Source organism: Heloderma suspectum, chromosome 2 (genome assembly GCF_057233095.1).
Source record: "Heloderma suspectum isolate Gila_16-S chromosome 2, 16-S_ref, whole genome shotgun sequence".
NCBI lineage: Eukaryota > Metazoa > Chordata > Lepidosauria > Squamata > Helodermatidae > Heloderma > Heloderma suspectum.
This window is the reverse complement of record NC_139459.1, coordinates 219,141,070-219,167,385: the sequence shown is the minus strand read 5'-3', so window position 1 is coordinate 219,167,385 and position 26,316 is coordinate 219,141,070. Positions and strand designations below refer to the sequence as shown.

Here is a 26,316-nt window from a genome sequence, read left to right as displayed (position 1 = left end):
TCCAAGTTGTTTGGGCTTAAAACACTTTGTGTATCACGTTGCCCAGATTCTGCCATGACAGCAAAGGAAGGAGCACAGTCTGCCGATTCCTATATTTCGCAACGGGGCAATTCCGTTACAAAGGTTTGCTTAATTTCTAGGGCATGGTAACTGTTGGTGGCGCTCTTTCAACCTTACAAATAATCATCGTTACCTCCTCCTGTATCGGCAGCCTTCAGATTAATAGCTTTGTTTGCGCGCTTGGTGCTAAGAATGCTGTGGGATTTCTCGGCATGTTATCACTCGGTAGACAAAGGGCCAATAAGAAACAAGATGACAGGAAGTTTATGTAAAGCACCAATATTTGCTTGAGAGGCTTCCATAGAATGCCACAGCCTTCCCTGACTTGGTGCCCTCCAGATGTTGTTGGACTATACATCCTGGCATTCCTGACCATTGATCATGCTGTCTGGGGCTGATGGGAGTTGAAGTTCCAAGCGATTTAATTATTTATTACAATTCTATACTGCCCAACAGCCAAAGCTTTAGAGGTGGGTTACCAAAATGAAAACCCTAAAATACAACATAATGAAACATAATACAAAACATCTGGAGGGGACCAGGTTGGGGAAGGTTGGAATATCATGTGCCTGGGAGACTCCAACATGTACCATCACACACACCCTTCCTGCCCACAGATAAATGCTCCAATGATGTTTTGTCACTTAAACCAAATTTAAACCACAGTGTTTTTCCCTGTGACAAGGCCTGTGTGCAGAAAGCTTCCCTGCACAATTGTCAACCTCGGATGTTCATAGATCATTCAAATCAAGCCTACCACAACAGGAAACAATAGAAGGGCATCCGATGATTATTTTTTTAAAGTTAGGGCTTTGAGATGACTCAAAAGTTGGGTTTTCTTTTCTCCCAAACTGTTGTCAAAACTCACATTTAAAGCTAGAATTCTTATTACCAATCAGTCCTGCACAACTGGTGAACCCCCTGTATTTGGTTGGGAAACGCTATAGGTGGTTAGGTCTGTCCAGGTGCAGGACAGAAAGGGTTACCAGGGAGTCACAGTCCTTTCACTGACTCAGCTTTGAGAATCACTCTGATGGATGACCTTCACTGGGAGAGACCAGCGTGTGTGACCTTGTTGATTTCCCTGGGCTGCTTAGTGTAGGGGTAAGCGGGGGGGGGAGGGGGTGGACACGGGAGGCAGACAAATGGAGGGGAGGGGAGCAGAGACAACAGCAGGCGGCAGCGGCACATGCACTTGCTCACCACAGCCAGCGGGAGAGCTTGTGCCAGTGCTGCTGAAACCCTGGGGAGCCTTTGCTGCCAGTCAGTGTTGGCAGTACTGAGCTAGATGGACCAGATGGCCTGACTCGGTGTAAGGCGGCTATGGTCTATGTTCCTCTTTGTCTATACGGTGTATGGTCCATGCTATACAGTAGGTAATTGACTCCATTCTTGCCCTGCTGTCCTATACACACACTGTTTTGCACCTGGCTCTGATTAGTTGACCTTGCTGTTCTACAAAAAACACAACGTAGATCCCACAAGCTCAAAGTCTGCCCACCCCTGTTCGAGCGTATTCAAAAGCAATGAGCAGGCTCCAGGAAAGGTAGGAAGGAGATTTCTTATCTCCGGTTATTTGGTTATTCGCAAGATTAAAGCTGTTGTTGTGTAATTAGAGGGGGGGGGGAAAGGTCTTGGCTTTTGTGCAGGCCTTGACTCAGTCCTGACAGGTCAATGGGGCCACCTAACATACCATTGCACTTTCCCCTGTGTGTGTGTGTGTGTGTGTGTGATGTGGGCCTCTCCACTCTCAGCTCCTGTGCCGCCCCCTACTCACCAGCCTGTACCCCAAGGCAAGAGCTAATATAATTTCAGACTACGTACATTCACCTTAGCCACCCTTCCATACCTGTAGGTGAATTGCAGCATGAACTGCTCTAAAATAGCTCACAGCTTGCCGAAGGCCAGGTGCAATCCATTCGCCCAAATAAACAGGCCTTGTCAGTGCTTCTGAAAGACCGTCACTCAAGTGTGCCTGTGGCCTGTGATGTAACACAACACTGCTCTCTGAGATGCTCTCTGGCAAGGCAGAGGGAGATGGGAAGTCTGCTGATCAACGATGTTGGGCCTTGCAAGCTTTACAGGGCAAGAGCAGTACCAACTGTACACAGAATGCTACAGGCAGCCCATGTGCACACCAGGCCAGCTGTCTCCAGCCTGGTGCCCTCCAGATGTTTACACCAGGGGTGAGGAAACTCTTTCAGCCTGAGGGTTGAATCCAATTTCAGAGAAGCTCTCAGGGGCAGGGCCAAAACACCAGCATATTTTAGTTTAGAGCTCTGACTGCCAGTAACTAGGACCTTAGGAGAAGCATTTCAACCTTTTAGAATGGGGGAAAAGAGTGCAAAACCTGGAAAGCCACCGACAAATCAGTGATCAGGGAAAAGAGTGTAGCCAGGAAAAGCAGCGTGGCCATCTGGGGAACCCCAGAGGACCAAACTGGGTCTTGAGACAGGTTGGATTTGGTCCTGCAGGCCTGAAGCTCCCTGCCCGTTTTAGACTAAAACCCCTGGGGCTTGTGACCATCAGCCAGGCTGGCTGGGGCTGACAGGAAGTGAAGTCCACAACATCTGGAGGGCACCAGGTTGGGGAAGGCTGCACCAGGGCATTGTGCAGACAGGGCTGAATCCAGCTTTAGTGCTTAGAGTCCACCCACGGAAATCTACGGAACTTAAGTTAGTCATGACTAACTTGTTGGATTGATTCCAATGGGTCTGCTCTAAGTATGACTTAGGCTGCGATCCTGTACACATTTACCTGAGAGTAAGGTCAATTGAACACTATGGGACTTACTTCTGAGTAGTTACTAACGAATAGACATGTATAGCATTGCACTGTTCGTCCAGATTCAACCCATAGTGCTTAACCATGACCAGGTTTTTTAATGTTTGTTTAATTATTTTATTACAGTATTTATTGCCTGCCCTTCCATTAAAATTCTCGATGTTTTAATGCTTACAGCAATAATTAAAACAAAATCAGATAAGGAATATAAAAGACTACTGCATGTCCCTTGAACCCTATCCCTCTTGGCTATTGAAATCTGCCAGGGCTGGGTCAGACATAACCACTTCCAAGGTTATCCAACTACTTCCACCTCTTCAAGGGATAACACAGGCCCCACTGTCTTGATTTCTTTAATAAAGAAATCAAATTTAGATCCAATTATTTGGGATAATTATCACCCAATGTCTAATCTTCCATTCTTGGGAAAGGTGTTGAAGTGTGTAGTGACTTCCCAGCTCCAGGTAGTGTTGTGTGGTGCTGATGATTTAGATCTATTCCAATCCAAGGGCATCTCTACACCAGCCTAGAATCCTGCATTTAAAATAGGGCTTTCTGCTTCCATTTTAAATGCAGGATCACAACGACTCCCTTTTTCATGTGCTTCCTTTCCCTCCTCCCCTCCCCTCCCCTCCCCTCCCCCTCTCCCCATAGCTGAGTCTTCCATTCTCTTTCATTGATCTCACTCCTCTTGCCGTTTTTCCTCTTTTCACGGAGGGAACTGAAGCGGAACACAACAGGGTAATTTGATAGCTCATTATCTGCGATCTATTTAAAAATGGAACAAAGGGTGTTTAGCGCAGGAGATGCCTGGGATGATCACAGTGTCATGTAAAGAGCCCGCAAACTTCCATGAAAGAGCAATCTCAATCACAGGATAAAAGCTCTGTGTGAAGGAGCCCCAATTTCAGACTCTATTTAGGGATGGAAGTGGTTGGTCACCATGGTGGATGATTTATGCTGGAGAATGGATGGGGGTAGTACAACCCTGTTGGTTCCCTTAGACTTCTTGGCAGCTTTTGATATCATCGAACACCATTGATCTGGTCTGGGCTTGGGAGGCCTGGTGCTACGGTGGTTTCATCCCTTCCTAGAGGGCTGGGTTTCAGAAGGTGGTGCTGTGCATTGGCTTATGGGGTGCCACAAGCAGTGGTAAATTCTTATGCTCAGGTGCTCATCATGACACACCCCATAGCCATGCCCTGAAGGAGAGTCCAAAACTCCAGACAGCTGCTTCACCAGGAGCAGGTCTTCAGTAACACTCATGGGTCTTCGCTGCCCATTCAAGACCAAGCCACCCCAAAGCGCTTTGCTTTACAACAGGCAACAACATATTGTTGCTGGGAAAATTAAACTTCCTCCAGCTACTGTGAGGATTGTAGCTAAGCTCAGAGGGAACAGGGACTTTTGAAGGCGGTGGTGGCAGATGATGGCAGGGTCCCTGCACATACAAAAAGTGCTGGTGCTGTGTCCCTTTGCGCCCTGGCTCCACTGCACCACCAGCCCCAAGGTTCTGTCTTGGCGCCTAAGGTTTTTAATATGTACATGATATCAGTGGGGGAAGTCATCTGGAGGACTGGGCTGGGGTATGATCCATATATGGGTGATACTCAGCTTTTACCTTTCCATTTCCATCTAGTCATCCCAGAGAGGCTGTAGACCTTCTGAACTAGTGTCTGGAGATGGTTTTGGGATAGATGAGGGGGAACAAGCTGAAACGCAATCCAGATTCCAGACAAGACTGCAGTCCTGTGGCTAGGGAAACTAACCACTCAGGATGGAGGCTTGCAATGAGTCCTAGACTCCCCCTGAAGGACCAAATAAGTAGTCTGGGAGTTCTCCTGGACTCAATGCTACCTGAAGAGGCTCAGGTGGCAGCAGTGGCCAGGTAGGCTTTATAGCAGCTTAGACTGGTATGCCAACTGCAACCCTATCTGGAGAGGACAGACCTTGCTTCAGTTATCTGTGTTGTAGTGACATCCAGGGAGGATTACTTTAATGTGCTCTGTTTGGGGCTGCTTTTAAAGACAGTTCAGAAACTTTAACAGGTACAAAATGCAGCTGCTTGAATACTGGCAGGTGCTAGGCGGTCAGATCACCTATATGACACCTATATTGTACCAATTGCTCTTGTTGCCCATGTGTTTCTAAGCCTAATTTAAAGTGCTGGTATTGGCCTTTAAAGCCCTCAGTGGTTTGGTTCCGCATTACTTGAAGGACTGCTTTCACCCATACCAACACCCACACTCTGAGATCAACATCGCAGGCCCTGCTTGTGTGCCTGCCTGTCAAAACAATGGGTTGGCAGGCACAAAGGATACGGCCTTCTTGGTTTTGGTCTCCAGCTTGAGGAATTCTGTTCCAATTGATGCCCACCAGACTTCATCATTACAGGCTTTCAAATAGGCCATAAAGACTCACTTGTTTACCTTGGCCTGTAGTTGAGTTAGGACTTTACTGGGACTGTTGAATATATGGTACTGGCTAGTTTTATCTGTTAAGGTTATCATTGTTTTTATTATTGTTCTTGTTGCTTTATTATCTTTTGTGGTTTAAATTTTGTTGTATTTTGCCTTGAGAGGGTTTACCCTAAAAAGCCTGCTTACAAATATTTGAAATTAAAATAATATTTACATGGTAAAAAAAGACCAGGAAGCAAAAGACAAATATGAGAAAAACCAACATTCCAGGGAGTCTAAAAGAGTCAGCAATTCAGGTCAAAAGTCTGCTGAAAGGGAAAAGTCTTTGTGAAAAGCTATGAGGAATGGGGAAAGGTGGCCCTCCCTCGGAAAGGAGTCCTGAAGTCTATGTTTGATTACAGGAAGGGCTCTCTTCTGTGCCTTAGCCAAACTCTACCCCTAAGCCATTTAGGGCTTAAAAAGTAAGGACCAGCACCTTGAATTTGCATGGAAATGGAATGGAAGCCAATTTAGCTGTTATAAAAGCGAAGTCAAGTGCTGCTGTTAACTGGTTCCTGTCAAAACTCTAGCTGCCACATTCTAGAGCAGCTGAAGTTTCTGGACATTTTTCAAAGGGAGCGCCATCTAGAACTGTGAAGTAACAGAATTGCCTTCCATTTTTGTATTTTGTTTGCTTTGGGGATATTATGGGGTTAAATTGTGTGTGTGCAGTGCATGCTAGTCAGTTTCAGATAAAAGGTCAAAAGTTTAGTTAAAGATTATAGGAGTCAAGATGTTTGCTCAGGCAGCCAAGGGTTTGCAGAAGGCTGAAGTCAAAAGTTTAGTTAGATATAAGAGCCAGGATGTCTGCAGAGGAAAAAGAAAAGCAGAGTGTGCAGGAAATTCAACAGAAGGTCAGGGAAAGAGGTTAGGAACAGGAATTTAGGACAAAAACGAATAAGAAAACTACCCTTATGATTGGTTGAAGCTAGGGAGGGAAAATAACTAATTTTAAGATAAAAGCCTAAGGCAAAAGCAGAGAGCGAAGAGAGAAAGCTGGACAGATGTCAGTAAGATATTGCTTAGATAAGGGATCTGGATAAAATAGGGACATCATCTAGTAAGGCTAGCTGGATGCATTTTCCCCTGGTTATTTTATTACCGTGTGTGTGTGTGTGTGTGTGTGTGTGTGCGCGCGCGCGTCTTGTGTATGTCTATTTTAAAACATTTTCCTATTAACATTTTTCTTCAGTAAACTTTGTTGTTTAAAATGTTGTAGTCCCTTTTCTTTTTCATTTACCCCCTCCATGTCTAATAGCTAACCCCTAAACTACCTAATGTAGATACCTGAAACCCAGAGAGTTTTAAGCCTGGTTTGGTGGAGGCAGCCAGAGAAAAAATTAGATTTCTATCTGGTGGCAGCGGGAGAGGTTACAGGAAGGGCAGGGCAAAAAGGAGCAGGAGCAAATTATTCTGCCTGGTTGCCCTTCCACTCACAGAACAGGGCGTTGCAGGTCCGTGACAAGAACATATTGCTGTAATCCAGCCTTGTTGTGTAATTCAGGTATGTGTCACAGCGGATTTGTCTTCTCTAGAAATGGGCACAGCTGTTGCCTTACCTGGGAAAAAGGACTCATACCAACAGTCACTAGCTGAACATCCATGACTACGGGTAACCCAGTATTTCAGTTTTAGTATTTTTGGCACCTGGTCTCTGCAGTTGCTGTCTCCACCTCTTCTTTCCCTTTCTTTCCATCATTTCTTCTGTCTGTTATAACATCACTTCCTCATCGGTAAACTTATAGCTGTTGCGATTTCCCCTCTCTTGTTCATTGGTTGTGAGGATGTGCATCTTAGCATGGTTTCCCCAGGAATCATCACATATTCATCAAAATCTATAAACTCTTTAATTAAAAAATGCCACTCACAATTACGCATCTCATCTGAATACCTAAATCATGGCTAAAGATTGCCTGCAAGCCAGGTTATGAAGTCTGAAGTCATGGTTTGCAGAATGCAGAATATATTCCTTCTGCACCAAGGAAACCATAGTTAGGGCCATCATCCCCATTCTCCAATCTCTCTTTGTGTAAGCTGGCAATAGATTTTATGGAGTATCCTCACATGTGCATTTCAGAAGCGGGGCTTAGTTTGGCACGTCAGATCACAGTTTCACCATACGTCTGAAATCTTTGCCAGGATTGAGGCAACAAACTCTGGTTGCCACTAACCATAGGGGCAGGGCTGGCATCAAGGGTAGGCATAGCTGGGCACCTGCCAAGGGTTCACACCATAGCTGGGGCCCACTGACAGGAGTCCCCTGGAGTTGCTCCTCTTCACCATGGCAACCTGCTTGTTCACCTGCCTCTCGCTCTGGCCCAGACAAGGGTGGTGGTGGTGAGAAGTAGCAGCAGATGCCATGGCCTGCTTGCTTGCTCACCCAGTCTCTGCCTGTCAAGCAATGAGCAGGCTCCAGGTAAGGTACAAGGAGATTTCTTATCTCCGGTTATTCGCAAGATTAAAGCTGTTGTGTAATGGGGGGGGGGCGGGGAGAAGGTCTTGGCTTTTGTGCAGGCCTTGACTCAGTCCTGACAGGTCAATGGGGCCACCTAACATACCATTGCACTTTCCCGTGTGTGTGTGTGTGTGTGTGTGTGTGTGTGATGTGGGCCTCTCCACTCTCAGCTCCTGTGCTGCCCCCTACTCACCAGCCTGTACCCAAAGGCAAGAGCTAATATAATTTCAGACCACGTACATTCACCTTAGCCACCCTAAGGTTCGCCACCTTTGAACAGGATGCTTCAAGGTAGATTAAGCGCTGCACAAATTTGTCCTTGCCAAGCTACTTGTGATTCCCCTTTAATTACTACATTTGTCTTCACTGTGAGTTTTCTACATCCAAACCCAACGCGCTCCAGTCACTGTTCCACACTGGCTCTAGTATAATAAAAACACACACATTCCTTCTTATCCCTAACTGATTCCTCTCTAGAAGCTTAGAATTGTGCCAGGGAGTAAATCCAGGAGAATCAGGGTAATAAAACAGGCAATTAGGAATTTCAAAAGAAAAGAACAAGATCAGCAGGGTGATGTGGCATGATTTTCTTTATTCTTTGATCTAAGGTTTTCGAGCTTCAGTGGAGAATAGTTTTGCAACCTATCATCCCCCCCCCCATTTTCTAAACAGCAAAATCACATTTCTTTCCATTGTAAATGCAACTTAAAAAAAACTCCTGGCAGTGTGGGTGGGTAATTATTGTAATTACAATAAACATAAACTTATATGTTTATGTTATACGTAACATAAACTGTAGAGTTTCAGCCAATTCTTCCTTTGATTAAAAGATAATGAGTAAGGGAGAATTTAGTTTGGAGCACACTAGCAACTTACAGGAATCCAGTTAAGGAGGTTCTGCCAAGATGATAGTCCTCACTGAATGCACAGAGACTTCCTGAGCCAACATGACACAGCACTGTCAACCTGCCATATATTTGCATAGGTCTATTGGGTCAGTGAAATCTCCACTCGTGCCAGAATTATCCAGATTCTGCTAAGTTCATCACCAAAAATAAATCCTTAGGAATCCATAACAGAAATTGGAACAAGGAACACAAATCTGACAGGCACGCAGCTAGAAAAATCTTTATATAATGGAGCTAGGTGATTTCACACATTTCTACACTTCTAAATGTGCAATTGTTGCTTCTAGCCAAGGAATGCCATTGACTCATATGATGGTTTTGGATTTGCTAAATGTTAACCACAGTTGCACAAGGCTTCACTATGGGTCACCTGCATCCAAAATCAAGTCAGGGATGGCATGTTTTCCCCAACCTGGCATTCTCTCCAGTTGTCTTGGATTACAGTGCCACTCATCCCCAGCAAGTGCCGCCATTGGCTCTGCTGGTTGGTGTGGTGGGAGTTGTAGTCTGACACATCTGGAGGGTGCCAGGTTGGGAAAGGCTGTTCTAGAGGAATGAGCCCTCTCTCTTTTCACTGACAGCCAATTCCCTGTATAGTGTTTTTGAAGTATCTGGAACACGATGACCTTAGCCAATCTGGAAGAACGTCTTGAGTAATTACACTTTGGATGTTACACCGTTACCCCAAGTTTCACATTGAATTAAGAAGCGTGTGTGTGTGTGTGTGTAGTAGGAGCAGACTTTGGGAAGTAGCGCTAGTGCACACAGGACCTCAGAGTCCTTATAAGTACTCACCACATCATCCTAAATAGATCTTTCAGTGGAATTTGAAGGGTTGAGGGGAACAATGCCCAGTTTCCTCCAGCATCTGAGGTATGTCTGCCCTCACACAAGCTGACAAGGCCTGGACAGCCTCAAGCAGGCCTGCCATTTAAGCCTTGCCCATGTGTTGAGTTCTATGGTGTCTGCCATTTGATCCTCTCAGTCTTTTTTTTAATCGTCGCAATGAAAATCAATAAATATATTTATAAAAAATAGGTTCATTAAAAAATTATTAAGCTATCTTTAAAAACTAGCATATCTTAATACCCTCTTGATACCATAACTGTAGGCTCTTCTAGTCTGCAGGCCCTGATTCAGGACAGCAAGTTCCACTAAAACCTGTGACACCTCAGGACTGTAGTTCTCGAGTGCGAGCTCTAACAGGATCATACTCCCAAAGCCTTCATGAATCACTGGAAGAGGGGTGAAGGGGCAGAACAGGAACCAATGAAGCCACCCAAACTACCACAAAGTACAGTGACTTCGATGGTCTTCAGATATACTCAATCCTTCTTTCAAACTGAGCTTCCCCAGACTTTTCTACTGAAGTCAGAAGGTCCTTAGAGTGACCAAAAATTCATCCAAGCCTGTACAGAGTCCATGTCAGCATTTCCTGGCAGAGAAAAAAGTTACTGGAGATGAGCAGCCCTTAGTAAGATGAGGAAAGGGAGTCACTTAAATAGAACAAACAAAAAAAACAGACATGAAACAAAACCCCTAGGGCACATTTGGGCTATTGCCAGTACTACTGAGTAATGCCCACTAAGCAGTAGTGCCTGACACCCAAGCAAAACTCAGCCCCCCTCAGTGCCGCTGCTGAGGATTTCAGTCCTGGGAGATATGAGAAATGTGGGTTCTTCTAACAAATTCTTCATGTTTCCCATTTAAGACATGATGTAGACCTCCAGCAGGCTAGCCACTGCATGCATCCTGTAGAAGATGCCAAAGGGCAGGCAGATGTCCACAATGGCAGCCCACATGGGGTATCCATAGAATCTGAGCTCTGTGTTGTTATCAAACTGTGGCCGGGCTCCAAACGCTGGCATGATCCAGAGCTATTCAGGGAAGACACAAAAAGAACAGCAGTGTTAGCAGGAGAAATAGGACATGATGAGTGATGGCTGGGACACGACTGTAAGCGTGAAGAGCACTGGAAAAAGGGCGTTGGAGGCACTACTCAAACACAGGAGAGCACAAAGTCTGATAGCAACAATATGGCACACGTGTAAATCCAGATGGCTGTTATTATGCCACCCAGTTTGGACTCTAGTTGCCTACAGCGGCTACTTATGAATTGCCAAAACAGGGGAAGTGCATCACCAAAAAAGAGGACAGTGATTTGCATACCATTTGCTAATTTATGCCTGCCTGTTCAGTCTCCTGTCTAGGGACCAACTGTTGACAGGCAACAGCTTTTATCATTTATTATCTTTAAACTGGATTTGGACAGAACACTCTTTCAAATAGAGGACACCTTCAAACAGAGGATTGTCCTCTGTAAAAGAGGATGCCTGGCCACCCTGCGAGTAGGCTAGCATGGCAGTTAATGATAAACATCCATTGCTACTGTGAATATCCAAAGACACGAAGGCAGTGGGCATGATCCAGGGCAGGGGTGGGCAGACTTCAGTCTTGCAGGATTCACTGTTTTGTTTTTGTTTTACTGGAATCCAGAGATCTGACAAGTGGAGTCTGGTGCAAAAGGCGTACACTTAGCATGAAAGAATACTGAGCCCAGGAATTTGATTTCAGTACCAGAACTGAATGGAGCTCATGGTCCTTCCACACAAAATTCCACTCCCGGTTACCCCAAGCTTTCTTCATTTCAGCAGTATGATTTGTGTTGTGGGGAGGGGAGTAATTTGGTTGCTGCTATTGTTAAACATTTGGGAGTCAGAAATCCCTGGTGATCTACTGCAACACACCCAGAGATCTACCAGTAGATCCAAATTTACCTTCTGCCCAGCCCTGATCCAGGGCACTGTTTAGCATGATGAGATTTCACTGACTTTTGTCTACCAGATTGTGACCAAAGGGCAACATCCATAAAATCTTGCTGTGGAGTGTGGCATGATCCCATGCCAACACAGGCAGCTGAGCTCCGGTAAACGCTAATGAAGTCCATGGGTGCCCCATGCTCAGCTGGGGAATAACTACTACTCCTTGCCCCTTCCTGAAGGAGATAATAGATTTCGCTCTGTAGTATTGACCAGGGGTGGGCAACTTGTGGCCCTCCAGATGTTTTGGCCTACAATTCCCATCATTCTTCACCATTGGCTATTTTGGCCAGGGCTGATGGGAGTTGTTAGACCTAAACATCTGGAGAGCCACAGGTTGCTCACCCCTGCTCTAGTCCCTTAAGAAAATCCAGATCATGTAAACCCCAAATTTTGCCTTAGGTTAAATTAGAAAAATGAAACAGCTCGTTACAGAAATATAGACACGTGCATCATTTATTCTGAACACAGGAACTGATTGCAAAACCTAGATATTTATTTTGTGCGTGTGCCTAATAATCTCTAAAAACATGTCTCCATCCAAACTTATCTTTATCTGACCCATTTGAATTTGAAGCCCATAGAGGTACCTCCCAGTCAGCTCCATTTGAATCCACATGGACCAACTCTGATCCATGATGATGGAGCATTTTTTAATTTGTTTTATTTATTTTTACTTTTATAAGTTTTCCAAAGATACCTTGTTGAGGCTCACAATGCCTTTTTCACAAAGCAAAGTATAAGAGCAACACTGGGCCGCATTCTTTTCCCAAGCTATTTAGGGTGTGGCTAAATGTGCATGCAAGACAACACTTGCAGCACTGTGCTTTTTCCACAACTCAGGCTCAGCTTCCCCCCTTTTGCAATGCATTTCACAGACATATTGGACAGTAAGAAGCCCAGTGTTCACTCAGTCCTCTATGCTGCCTCTCCATGCATGCTTCAGACGAGCCTTTTAAAAAATGCTGCATGCACATTTATTTGTTAAAATGTTGAAAAACTGCCCATGGAGACAGAAGGTCGTTTAAAGCAGGCTTCCCAACATGATGCCCTCCAGTTGTTTTGGACTACAACTTCCAGGATTCCTGACCTTTGGCCATGCTGGCTGGGGCTGATGGGAGTTGGAATCCAAAACATCTGAAGATTGGGGAAGGGTGGGTTAGAAACACCGGATTCCAGCCAATCAGTGTTGCGCACAGCTAGCTTCTACTCTGTAAGCATACAGAGGTAAGGTTTCTCCTGAGCTCACTCTGGGAGAACGTGGACCAAAACAGAACTCAGTAAATGCTTCCACAGTAGGCTCACCATTCCAACTGTGTGCTTCTGTAAACAGCCTTAGAATTATGAATACCAACTACCTATATGGGTTGGACTAGAGATGGTGCTGCTGCTGCTGCTCCATGTCTCTTTCTCCCCACATCCTTCCCCAGCCTGGAGGAGCTGATGGGACACACAATTGGAGGGCACCAAGTTGGGGAAGGCTGCTCTAGTATAATACAATGCAACACACACTGTGCATTTCTCTCCCCCCGCCCCCACTGGCACCAACAGCCACTGACGTGGGGGCTGGCTGGGGAAAAATACTACACATTTTGTTAGCAGAAAGAGGAAAGAGAGAGATGGAGCTCCATGCCTTCCACTAAAGTCGACAAAGCTACATCCTTTGGCATGCAAATATTTTGCCTCAATAGCACGACTGCAACTAGTTCTGGATAAGAAATGAGACCATCGAGCTGCAGATTATCTTTTTTCCAGAGCAGGAGTTGCTGGCATGCTTCGCTACTATGTATTTAGGGGCAGGAGGAATCAAAATCATCTTCATAGCTTGTCTGTTGCTGAATGATTAATTTAGGGCCAAACAAAATGCCCTTACTTACAATTATATTACACATGAGCAGGAATATTGAGCTCTCCTTTAAGAATCTTCTCCTCCAGTTCACTTTTGTGGGGATGGTTACAGACTGCGTTACTTCAGAGGGGACCTGAATCGCTCCTTCTGGGTGTGTAGTGGATGGCAAAGCACTTCCACTCTCAGGGATGCGGAGGGAGACGGCATTCATGTTGACAAAAGTGAGTCCATAGATATCCTTCTCCCGAGGGTCAACTTTGTGTTCTTCTTCTGGGGGCTGCCGATGGAGGCCTTCAATGATAAAGATGTTCTGGAAAGTGTGTTGGGCAATCATCAGCAAGGAATAGCTCAAGTTGAGGGCATTGACAGTGTCCCTCGGCTTACTGGCCACCGTGGCCACAATAGAGTAATAGGAAATGGCATATTGTCCCAAGGCTGCACCCATCAATAAGGCAACGTCCAAAGTTCTAGTTGGGTTCTTGTGACGGTCCATGTTTCTTTTGTCATATCGATACACAATGGAGCCTCCGATGGAGATGAGGGACGTCAGGCTCAGACAAATGATGTTGAAGATGTAATACATCGCGAGTACCTGCTTATTCTTTGTTTGAGATTTGTCCTTCGAGTTCATCTGAACCTCGTACACAATCAGGACTGCTATGCCAGTCACCAGCACCAGAAGCCCCATGATGAAGCCCAAGAAGTAAGTCCTTTTGAAAAGCTTGAACTTGAGGCGGTGGGTATGGTTGGCATGCTGGTCTATGAGGCGGCCGACATTCTTCCACATGACATAGACCATGGCAGAAGCAAAGAGGCTGTACTCGATATTGAAGGGGTACAGCCAAAAATAGCCATTCTTGAAGATCTGGCAGAGATTACTGTCGCAGTTACAGCTGTCCGATGAGCCGCCCCTTAACCCAGCTGCATAGAGAGAAGACAAACATATTAGGGTTACTTATAGTCCAGTGGAAGCTTTTTGTTTTGTTTTTTTAGACTAAAAAACGTTGATAAGAAAAAGTCAATGTTTTCAGCACCTGTAATATTTGAATGCCACTTCAAACTCAGCTCCCTGATCTTCAAGACTCAAAATGTGTTTATTTGTGTATTATGTTCAGTGGTGTAGTGGAACCAGGGCTCACAGGGACACTATGCCAGTACGTTTTTTATTAGCAAGGACATCTGCCGCCCCCCCCCCTCGCCAGTCTTCCATGTTCCCTCTGAGCTTAACTGCATTCCTCACAGTAGCTGGGTGGGGAATGAGTTTTCACAGCAACATATTGCTTCCTGTTGTAATGCAAAGAAATTTGGGGTGGCTTGGTCTTGAATGGGCAAGATGGATCAACACTGCTGCCTGAATTTTTGGACCTTCCTTGGGGGCATTGTTATGGGGACTGTCATGATGAGCAAATTCACCACTACACCACTGACTATATTTATAAACCATGCCTTTCCTCCAAGGAGGTCAAAGCAGGATGCATGGTTCTCCCCCTCCCATTTTATTCTCACAACAAGCCTATGAAGTAGGTTAGGCTAAGACGTGTGTGTGTGATTATTTAGGCAGGGATGAGGAACAAGTGGTTCTCCAGATGTTGTTGGATCACAACTCCCATCATCCCACACCACTGGCCAGGGCTGATGGGAGTTGCAGTCCAACAACATCTGGAGAGCCATACGTTCCTCATCCTTGATTTTGGGCTCCTTTGGGGAGAGATTGGAAGGGGCTTTGGACTTGCAGGAGCTCAGGACTCCTTCCCCCATCCTCTCCCTGCAGGGTACAAGTGAGGGGCTGGACTGGGAGGTCTTCCTTCTAAAGAGTTTACTCCTTTGGAGTTGGGGGAAATATTGTTCAAATAACTGTGGGGTCTCCTTATTTGGTCATTCACTCCTGCTCACGGGAAAAGAGGCACGTGTAAGGCTGAGGCTTATTCCTGATCTCTCCCTAAGAATAATCCTCTATGTGTATGCACATATAGACAGGGGACAACGATCCATGTAGTCTCTCAGCAGGCAAACGAGGAAAAATCTAACTGGATCCAAACTGCTGTCAGCTTTTGGGTAAGCGGCTCTTCGATATTAACATGCATCAATAAATAATAAAATGGTCCCCCAGGGGATTGCTACTTTTAGAATCACGTTGCTTAAAATTCACAATTCTCTTTCATGAGCCACTGACCCATTCTGTGTGCCTGTGAATCATTTCCACTTGGGTTCTTGGATTCAGCCTTGTGTACCGACTCATCTGTCACAGCTGACATCCACACTGCTAGGTTGGTGGTCAAGGTGAGCATCAAGCCACATCTGAAAGAGGAGGAAGGAGAAGCTGGGGGTTGAGGACAAACCCTGTTCATTCCAGGATTATGTATTGAAAATAGAGGGAAAGTGAGTAAGTTGGCCTGCTTGAGCCCCAAAGAGCCCCCTTATAGTATTAGGGGCCATGGGATGTGGGCCATGGCCTGTGAGGTTTTAAAACCCAAAATGCCACATGGGAGGTGGGAGCGGCATTCCAGCAATGTGTGTGTGTGTGATTCAGATAGTTTTGGTGGTGGGGAAGGAGGCACTTACTGTGGGGGTGGCAGAACGTATTCTATCTTTTTCTTTCCTTTCCTCCTTCCAACTTTAAAAACAATAACAGCACACACTTTGAGGTAGTGGCAGTGAGAGCAGAGCTCTAGCCACCATCTTGAATGACACAATCTAGCTTCATTTTATGATGCATTCTTGGAGAGGAGGTGGGAAACGCTGGCCAGAATCACATGCAATGTTTTAAAAAAGTAAACTAAAGAAGGCTTGCCATTGCCACCGCCACAGTCAATGCCCTTTTATTACACCTCCCAAAATGAGTAAAATCATGTTGCCTCTCAACCGTTTCTGAAATTGCTCCTCCCTTTAGGGGGAGAAATGCCCCTGCCCATACAGGCAAATCAGCATCTCTGTCCCCTAAGGTACATTCCCCCCCCCCTTGACTATAAGCAAGAAAGCAACCAGTCCTGATCTTGACCCCTTTAGCAGTATATAGTAGAGTGGGTTTCTGGAGGGTGGGAGAGAGAGAGAAAAACCTGTTGTGTTCAAGGCTGGGCTCCTGTTGCTGGCTCAAGCCCTGAACAGGATCAAATATTTGCTGCAGGCCCCCACTTGTCTGTCATTACTGCTGCTGATGTTGTTCTAGATAGTATGTTAGGATTCCCCCCTCCCCGCCCCCACCCCTAGTCTCAGTTCAGACAAGCAGGTCTGCAGTTCAGCAAAAGAATGATAAACAGCTTGGAAGGATGCAGCAAGGAGGTCTTGACACTCACCTGGTAAGATCCAGATGCACGTGTATACAGTCTTTGGCAGACACCCAGAGAAAGTACGTCTGGAAAGAAACAAATACATCTTTAAAATTTCCTTTCAAAGTATGTCTGGTACTTTGCATGAAATGCAGGAACAAATGGAAAAGAAGCAGAAGCAAGGCCAATTTTTTAAAAATCTATTTATTCTCATCCCATTTAGCTTCTGCTGTTCATTCAACAGTTCACAGTGGTTCATTCTGCTTCTACTGATGCAAATCAGATCATTTTTAGGTCTCAAAAACATGGCTAGTCTTTTCAATAGACACCTTGTATCTTCAATAAAATTGCCACAGGATTACATTTTTCATGCCTGAGGTTCTATACATAATTCCTGCAAAAACATTTTCGATTTGGGGAAGTAGGTAGACTTGAGTGAAATTTCCCCTACTAATGTTTATTGCAGCAGATCAAATGGAAAAGGATCAACCTTTCAGCTCATCAAATCCTTGCCCCAAACAAACCTGAATTTAAATTTAAGATAGTGTGAATGCTAAGGAGGACAAGAATATAGTTAATAAAGAATGAAAAAGTGGTGAAAACTTCTCTGTATTTCCTGAAGTATCAGATTTTCTTCTAATTTTAGTTTTTTCCAAGTCATAATTTTGTGAAAGGACATAACAGAGATGAGAATAATGTTGACCTTGTTTATGCTCTGTACTAAATTAAACTAAATTAAAATAACAAAGTTGGTTACTAGTTCCCAGTTCCTGTAGAATCATGAAATGGAATCTATTGTGCTGAATCTAACTTCTGTGCTGCTGTCTCATTCTACAGTTTTTTGCAGAAATCACTGGTCTTGCAGTTCTCCCTATCTTCATTGAATGCTTGGGAGCTAACCCCCATGCCCCCAATGCATCCTGGAAAAGCAGGGGATAACAGAGGCAACAGGGAAACTTTAGCTAGGAATCACTTTCTTGTCTGACTGAGCTCATTGGTCTTACAGACAATGACGCCAAGGCAATTTGGTGTCCAGGAACTGACTAGTGATAAATTGTCCTGCATTCATTAGAATGCTTTCTGCAGGACTAGGCCTTTCCAGGGCTGCATCTATATGGCACCACTTTGACCCCATACCCCGTCACACCGCGCAGCAATGCAGCTTCGAGTCAGCATGCCCTGCAATATACTCGCGATGTACCGCGCGCTTCCCTTACAGACTCACCGTGCCCCCTTCCCCCCATTTTACTGAAATGTGCAGCTGTGCAGTCCTGTGAGTGTGGGGGTACAACTTGTCAGTGCCTGTTTTGTATTTGAGGGGCTCTGCTATGTCTTGCCATCTCTTTTTAGGTAAAAAGTGAGTGTTTTGTGCGCCTTCATTTCCACACCATCAGTTTGTCAGTTCCCCAGCCCGACATTCTCATGATGGTTCGCACTCACAAGTGTGAGCGTTAGGTGCCTAGCCATTGCTCTGAAATGGTGGCTGGAGCGATGTTGGATCTTCCCCAAGACCCTGCCTCCCAGCCCTTGGGTACTGAGTCCACAACCGTTGCAAAGATACGAAGCTGCAAAACTGTGCGAAAGTGTGATTAAAAAGATGAAAACACCCCTCTGTGCCTCTGTAACTGTGCAGCTGCGAAGGGATGGGGGGAGTGAAGGGGCATCACAGAGTGACACAGGCACTATGCACGCCTACAACACGCCCACTGTAAAGTGCGAAGTCAGTTCAGGGAAGGCACAGACGGCCCGCAACCGCAGGGGAACCCACAGCAAACCCCAAAATCGCAGTAAAACTACTCCTTGGAACTCTGCGTTTTCCAGGCAAAAACCACGGATGGCTGTGAAGTTGTGACTGTGTCACCTATCACGTGTGACCTCGACTCGCACCTGTCCCGGAGTAAAAGCCCAGATGGGCCCCAGATGCATCCAAAAAAACAAACACTAGCAGTTCTAAGTAATCATATGTTAACTGGATTGCCACCAATTATCCCATAGAGGAATTGTAGTCCATTCTCTGTACACCCAGAATGATGGGAAGATCCAAACTCACCTGGATGATAACAAACACCGCCTGCACGATTGGATACATGATTCTGATGACTGACAGGCAGTGGTAGAAGCTGGAGTAATATCCCGTCTTAAATACGTCCATCACCAGTGTGAGGATTGCAAACAAGACCAAACCTCCTGGTTTGGAAAGCAAATGTCAGTTTACCCCACTACAAACAAGGTTTCTAGACTTCTAGGGTCCTATTTTGTCTCTTAAACACAGCTACACCCAAATGTGCCTGATCTCATAAGCAGGGTCAGCCCTGGTTAGGACTTGGATGGGAGACCGCCTGGGGATCAGGCTTCCTGCACTGAGCAGGGGGTTGGACTCGATGGTCTTGAAGGCCCCTTCCAACCCTACGATTCTATGAAATCTTTTATATCTGCAGCTCATAAAGGTGACAGTGATGGTGTTTCATGCACAATGCATCAGTTTTGCTGAAACTGGAGCCCTAACTTATAATTTGACTGCGCCATCAGACTCATACAATGAAGTGTTACATCTTAAACGAGCCTGGCCTCAAGCAAATCTGGAATCCAAATGCAAGTCTCTGATTATGGTGGTATACTCAGGGGGGCTGGATCCAGATTTCTGTTGAGCCCTCAGGCAAGAAACCTGCCGTGCACCCTTTTCTCTTTGCCCAGACAAGGCACCCGAGTCTCCCCCAGCAAAAGCATGATGTCTGCTTACTTCTGCCACTCTAAATCCACCCTCCATGCAGTTCTCCAAAGCACTGGGAGAGATGTATGTGCATGCGTCTGCGCTAGACCCAAGCCTTTGCTTGATTGATCCTTTGAGCATCTGTGAGCCCTGACTAGGTGTCCTGACTTTGCCAAAGACTGTTACCTACTGTGGCCATTTAAAACTTGACTTCGCTTTTTAGGGGTTTCTTCACCGGCATTGAAAGACTTGCCTGCTTACAGTGCTCAACATTGTGAGTCTTGCAGAATTCAGGGAGCATTTGAGATATTTGACAAATGCAAGCAGGACTCGTAGAGCTATAAATGGGACATCCCAGTCATATGTTTATCCCATATGGATAGTAGCTACTGGGCCATGTTCTGCTTTGCCCCTCCCATCTAACACGTTGTGATTAGCTGCTCCTTACCTCTTAGCCAGATGGGTCCTGCGTGGTTGTCCTTGCAAGGGATGGCCTCCTGAAACTTGGAGGTGTTGAAGATGTAGAAGAGCATCCAGGAGATTGTGATCAGCATCACAATGGTGAGCATGAAAAAGACATCATAGTCATGAAGGGGCACATCTTGGAATGCCCCACCACTGACCAGGGTGCAGGCCAGCAGAACCAAATTGATGGCGAGCAGAACAGAGAAGACGCGGCCTCCTTTCTTCCAGATTTCCCTGGGGCTGTGCGACACGGCAGAGGGGAACTTGTGGTGGCCAATGGGAGATAACGGATCAGGTGCAAAGCTGCCCTTGTCATCCTTTTGACCAGAGCCCATGATAGAGTCTTCACATCTGATCTCACTGTCTTTCCACGTAGACACTTCGGTCATGATTTAACAGGCACTGTTGTGTTTCTGCTGGCATGAAGCACACATGCGCAGAGAGGGAGAGAGGATAAGCACATCAGGATAAAATGTATTATTTCATGTCAGTCATCCAGGTTGCATTCAGCCAGGGGAGGTTGAAGGTGATGGTATGATTAAACAAGAGGCAGATGCACAAACAAGGGAACAAGTGTCCCAAAGTTAGGCTTCAAGGTACAATTCTGCATTTTATTTTTTTTTTAAATCCTCTATCATAAATGGGATGTCACCAAGGATTTCTTAACCTGCTCTTTTGATGAAACAGGGTTTGAAATTTCCTATTTCATCCCAGGTTAACAAAAATTTTCAATGAAACCCCTTTCTTGCTGACCTGGTCATGATGATGAAGCCTTTAAGCAAAGCCATAAAGCTATGTTTCCGTAGCTGTCTTTATGTTAAGCCTATGAGCTGAGATTTCATTTTGGTGTATTGATTTTTAAAACCCATCAGATCATTCTTTAAAAATTCCCTTTTAGCATCATGCTTCTTAATAGTGCCTCTTTGGGTGAGAAATGTGTTTAGCTTTTTTTAAAACAACAACAACTATGTACCACCACTTTTCCAGATCCTGATGCAAACCTCATGGTTATTACTCAAAGAGGAGATGGAGCAGTTTCAAATTATTCAGGATGCCTTTCAGATCTAGGGACGGTCAAAGTATAGCTCACTTATGATCTCCCAAGTCAAAGACAGCCCACCAGCCATGTAGCAGGCATACTGGAGAAATAATCTCAATGGAGACACTCTACAGGCTTAACCCTTTCACTTCTTCCCCCAAGTGTCTTGCATTGCAATCTTATGCATGTCCATTGAGTTCCCTGAGACTGAATCCCCACCAAATGTGTGCAAGGCTGCAATCTTACCTGGAAGCCATGGAGCATACATCAGAGTAAACAAGCATTGGAGTGTACCATTTGTTAATATTAGTAAATAATCTATTGATAGCACAATCCTATGCATGTTTACTCTGAAGTAAGTCCCACTGTGTTCAGTGGGTCTTACTTCCAGGTAAGCATGTATAGAGGCTGCAGTCCTTAGGCTGCAATCCTATACACATGTACCAGGGAGTAAGTCCCTTTGAATACAGTGAGACTGACTTCTGAGTAGACGTGCACAGCATTGCACTGTTAACACCATCATAACTAGGCACAAAGAGACTAGAACAGCAGCCCAGGCCAAGGGCCTTTCCACCAACCTGCTTTCTGCCTGCAAGTTGACTTTCTGTCCTCGGCACCACTTTTGCACAAGCCTCCTCTTTCCCCAGCTCACAAGTGTCCAGGGATTTATATCTGTCCGGATGCCTTTGTGATTTACACCATCGGCGGGGCTGATGAAGCTGACAGTGCGGCTTCATAAACTTCTCAGTAAGGCTGACATGATCCATTTTGTGCACAAGCTGTTTTTAGGGAAGAAAAGGGTGAGAGAGATGGGCTCAAGGTCACTTGGCAGGGAAAATGGGAAGAAAATGACAGCTTATCGCAAACCACACTGCAGACTAGAGCAGAAGTTCCAACACGGTGTTGTTTTTGTACAAATGAATTATTAAAAGGAGCACATAAGCGGGAATTGGTCTTGGCTTAGAATCCACCTGTCAATCCTGAGCGGAGAGTGAGACCGACTTAGAGGTGCATTTCCCCTCCAGGCCACGCTTCATGCCTTGGACAGGCAGCAGTTGGCAAGTGCAGCTTTAGCCATCAATGCATTTCCGGGCTGGTGAAAGCTTCAGCTGTTGATTTCTGCATGCTATGCAACTGCACAGAGCCCCTTTCCATAAAAGGATGTCAAATGCATGTCCCTATGCCTTTATCTGGAGCTGGTCACCTGCCTTGCCCATAATGTCAGCTGCAGTGACTGCTGAGTCACAGGGTGGCCATGGGTCCTCTTTTACAGAGGGCAGTCTGCTATTTGAAAGCCCTCCAGAGGACTGTCCTCCATTTTGAAGCTGTCCTCCATTTGAAGAGCTGCCCAATCCAAGTCCAACACAAAGGCAGTGAACCGTCAGAAGGAAGAGCTGGGCCTTGAAGTTGCCCATCAACATCTAACACCTGTACCGCAGACTGACTGAGGCACACAGGTCACCTGATCACAGACTTCCACACTATGGTGAAATGTACTGTATTTCTATTATAATAATAATTTCTAAATGTGCATCTATACCTATAAATTCACATATGCAAATTTTATGCTAATTGGGGGCCTCTTTTGGAGATGCATATTCTTTCTTTTGGTGATTCACAAGTGGCCACCCTGCTGAGCAATCAATCTTGGCACTGGTGCCTACAAAAATGCAAAGACAGCTGTTCTTGGTTTTTTAAAGGCAACAGTTTTGCTCCAGAAACAGTGAGTGTGATGTAGTGTGAGACTAGGATGGGGAAGATCTGGGTTCAAATCCTTAATTGGTCATGAAGCTTACTGGATGATCTTGGCCAGTCACAAATTCTTAGCCTAAACAATCTTACAGGGTTGTTGTGAGAACAAATGGGGGTGAAGCTCAAATGCCTTGAGCTTTTTGGAAGATAAGCAGGATATAAATTGTGTGTGTGTTCCAATTTGGCATACAAGTACCTAACTATGAGACGAGAAAGGTGACAGCCAAACAGAAAAAAACTAAATTTACTGGTGTGTGTTTTTTTTAAAGCCCAGCTTGATATGCAGAACTTAGCCGCTGAAGCTTTTCCTGTAATAGAGTTACTCATCATCTACTAATGTCTGCCAATTAAGTTGCTATTATAGACAAAGCTACAGAGGCTAGTTTAAAAGTGGCAACCCCAGTTCCATTTCATTCCATTGCAAGAAATGTTTATTCTCTTGAAGTATACAGCATTTGAAATACCAGCGTGATTGTGGATCTATGTTCCCGTCTGGGGTTTTATCTATGTCCTTTTATCAGCACTTTTCTGATTAGCCGGGAGATTGCTGATGTTACACTGTAGATAAAGAGCACTGAAAATGAGTTGCCAGTGCAATTACACTTCTTTGTCTTAAGGAAACTGCAGGATGGGGGTGATAGAATCATCAAGTTTCATTAAACTCAAGTATTGAACATATTATTAACTCAATAAGGCTAGAATGGCCTTGTAGGCCCCTTCCAACCCTACTATTCTATGATTCTATGAGAAGAAATGTCTCTGGTAAAGGGCTTCTAGTGGACTTCATTCTCTGATCAACAGATGGCGCCAGAGGACCAGGTATTCCCATGAGAGTGGGAGGGAGGGAACTGTTTGTCCGGGATTCAATTCAATTCATTTTGAGGTGTTGCCTATTGTTCCCCCCACTCCCTAAAATGCAAAGTGTGAATGCAACTTACAGGTGCTGGAAATCACACTTAACATACAGGTATACCCGACAGATAACCAGGATTAGCTGTGGCACTGTGTTGTATAGTAGACACTTAATGGCAAGCTCAGGTCAGCTGCTATGTAATGTGTGGAACAGCTGTGTGAGCCACTTCATGCAGGCCATTTTTTTTTTTTTTTAAGATTGTTGTAGACTGGAGTACAGGGTTCTTGCCCTCCCCCTACACCAGTGCCCATGCATAAGTTTTATTTTACCAGCCATTTACTGGGAGACACAGACTGGTAGCAGATTCCCAGTGACTATGCACACACACTCCCACAGAGTGTACACTCATACCTGTAGCCCTAGGCAGATGTTTGCCTTATGTGCATTAGGTTCCTACCCTATGATCTGTACACTGGGTAGAGTGCCATTAGTCCTACTTTACAGAGAATAGTCCTCTGTTTGAAGAGCTGTTCAGGCCAGGTCCAGCACAGAGATCAAGAACCATCAGAAGAAAGAGCTGGGCCTTCAAGTTGCCCACCTGTGGCAATTGACAGCAGACTGAGCGAGGCACATAGGTCACCTGGTCACACTCTTCCCGGCTAGAGAGGGATGTATTGCATTTCTATTGAAATGGTAGTAATGATGTCTGCATTTGCATCTAAAATAGCATGTGCACATTTTATGCAGATCTGTGCCTCCTTTTGTCCTCCCTCATTTTTTTGGTGATGCATTTCCTCTTTTTTTGGTGATGCATAAGTGGACACCCTAAGGCCCTCCCACTGTGGTGCCTATGCAAAGATGTTGGTCTGAAAGGTAGCTGTTGGGACCAGGAGTAGTAGGCCCAGTGACAGCTCAAGACGTTCTGCTGCCTGAGGTAAAAGACGAGATTACGCCCTCCCGCTTCCTCCATGTTCAGAAGCTGACCGTAGTGGCAGCTGAATTATTTATTTATATTTATTTATTTATTGCATTTATATCCCGCCTTTTTTCCTCCAAGGAACTCAAGGCAGCGTACATGATCCTCCTCCTTCCTCCATTTTATCCTCACAACAACAATCCTGTGAGGTGGGTTGGGCTGAGAGTCTGTGACTGGCCCAAAGTCACCCAGTGAGCTTCCATGGCCGAGTGGGGATTAGAACCCGGATCTCCCGATTCCCAGTCCAGCACTCTAGCCACTACACCACACTGGCCATTCTGTGTGTTGGAGGGCAGAACTAGGTGTGCCCTGCACCCCCAATCTAGCCTGCTGTCCTCAGGTATAATGGAGGAAGCTCACCTATAGCTAATGTAAAATTACTTCTCCATTGGCTATAGGTGAGCTTCCTCCATTATACCTGAGGACAGCAGGCTAGATTGGGGGTGCAGGACACACCTAGTTCTGCCCTCCAACACACAGAATGGCTAGGGGGCTCAGAGGAAATGGCTACTGCCACCCCCTCCCCCAGCATCTGTCACCTGAGGCAGCTGCCCAACTGTGCCTAATGCAGGATAGGCAACTTGTGGCTCTCCAGATATATTGTTTATTCATATATTTATTACATTTCTATACCGCCCAATAGCCAAAGCTCTCTGAGTGGTTCACAACAGTTAAAACCATACAATACAAGATCATAAAATGCAGTGTAAATGGAAATTCGCCCCTGGATAGGGGCGAATGTCCCTTCCTTGTTCTCCTCGACCTCTCAGCGGCTTTTGATACCGTTGACCATAGTATCCTCCTGGACCGCCTGGAGGGGTTGGGCATTGGAGGCATCGTATTACGGTGGTTCCGGTCCTTCCTCCCTGGCAGGTACCAGAGGGTAGCACTGGGAGAGGAGGTTTCGGATCCATGGCCACTCACTTGTGGGGTGCCACAGGGTTCCATCCTCTCCCCGATGCTATTTAGCATCTATGTGAAGCCGCTGGGGGCTATCATCAGGAGGTTTGGGGTGTGGTGTCGTCAATATGCAGGTGACACATAGCTCTACCTCTTGTTCAAATCCTCACCAAGGTTGGCCGTAGAATCCCTGTCCAAATGTCTGGAGACAGTGAGTGGCTGGATGGGGAGGAATAAGCTGAAGCTGAACCCTGACAAGACCGAGGTACTTTTGGTGGGAGACAAGAGGAGGCTGGGGGATGTTGACCTGGTGTTGAATGGGGTACAGCTACCCTTGACAGACCAGGACCACAGCCTGGGGGTCATTTTAGACTCCCAGCTGACCATGGAGGCCCAGGTGTCAGGCGTGAGCTGGACAGCACTGTACCAACTCCATCTGATACGGCAGCTGTGCCCCTTCCTTCCCGACCATCTGCTCCCATCGGTAGTACATGCCCTGGTCTCCTCTCGTCTAGACTACTGTAATGCACTCTATGTGGGGTTACCCTTGAAGATGGTTTGGAAGCTGCAGCTGGTACAGAATGTGGCAGCTTGCCTGATTAAAGGCAGCTGCCGGCAAGATCATATCACTCCAGTGCTGAAGGAGTTGCACTGGTTACCAGTTGTTTTTGGGCCAAATTCAAAGTGTTGGTTTTGACCTTTAAAACCCTATATGGTTCCGGCCCAGCCTACCTCAGAGAGCGCCTCCAGCAACACCAGATAGGCCACTCAACAAGATCAGCCTCAGATGGCCTTCTCTCTGTCCCATCAGCCAGGACAGCTAGGTTGGTGAGGACAAGGGAGAGGGCCTTCTCTGTGGTGGCCCCCACTCTGTGAAACTCCCTCCCTAGGGAACTCTGCCATGCCCCCTTTTAATGAGCTTCTGCCACGCATTAAAAACATGGTTGTTCAGGCAGGCATTTGGGGTGGGTTAGGGTATTTTTAGAAATATGTTTTTAATGTAGTATTTTATTGTTTTAAA

At 45.7% G+C, this 26,316-nt stretch overlaps 1 protein-coding gene across 2 annotated transcripts; it reads right to left on the bottom strand.

Annotated features, from left to right (window-relative positions):
• Window positions 1-8,334: 8,334 nt before the first annotated feature.
• Window positions 8,335-23,130, bottom strand: OTOP2 (otopetrin 2). 2 transcript variants are annotated; one of them, XM_084832361.1, is made up of 7 exons: window positions 23,031-23,130; window positions 21,393-21,593; window positions 19,759-20,191; window positions 18,651-18,787; window positions 16,628-16,686; window positions 15,508-15,632; window positions 12,167-14,255 (listed from the first exon to the last, which is right to left on the bottom strand). In XM_084832361.1, exons 3-7 carry the CDS (start codon window positions 20,162-20,164, stop codon window positions 13,276-13,278), a joined length of 1,707 nt encoding a protein of 568 aa, XP_084688487.1. In that variant the 5' UTR covers window positions 20,165-20,191; window positions 21,393-21,593; window positions 23,031-23,130; the 3' UTR covers window positions 12,167-13,275. The 2 variants fall into 2 exon arrangements, with proteins under 2 accessions (XP_084688486.1, XP_084688487.1); XM_084832360.1 differs by lacking the exons at window positions 21,393-21,593; window positions 23,031-23,130 and adding an exon at window positions 8,335-10,543 and having other exon boundaries at window positions 13,363-14,255; window positions 19,759-20,188.
• Window positions 23,131-26,316: the final 3,186 nt, after the last annotated feature.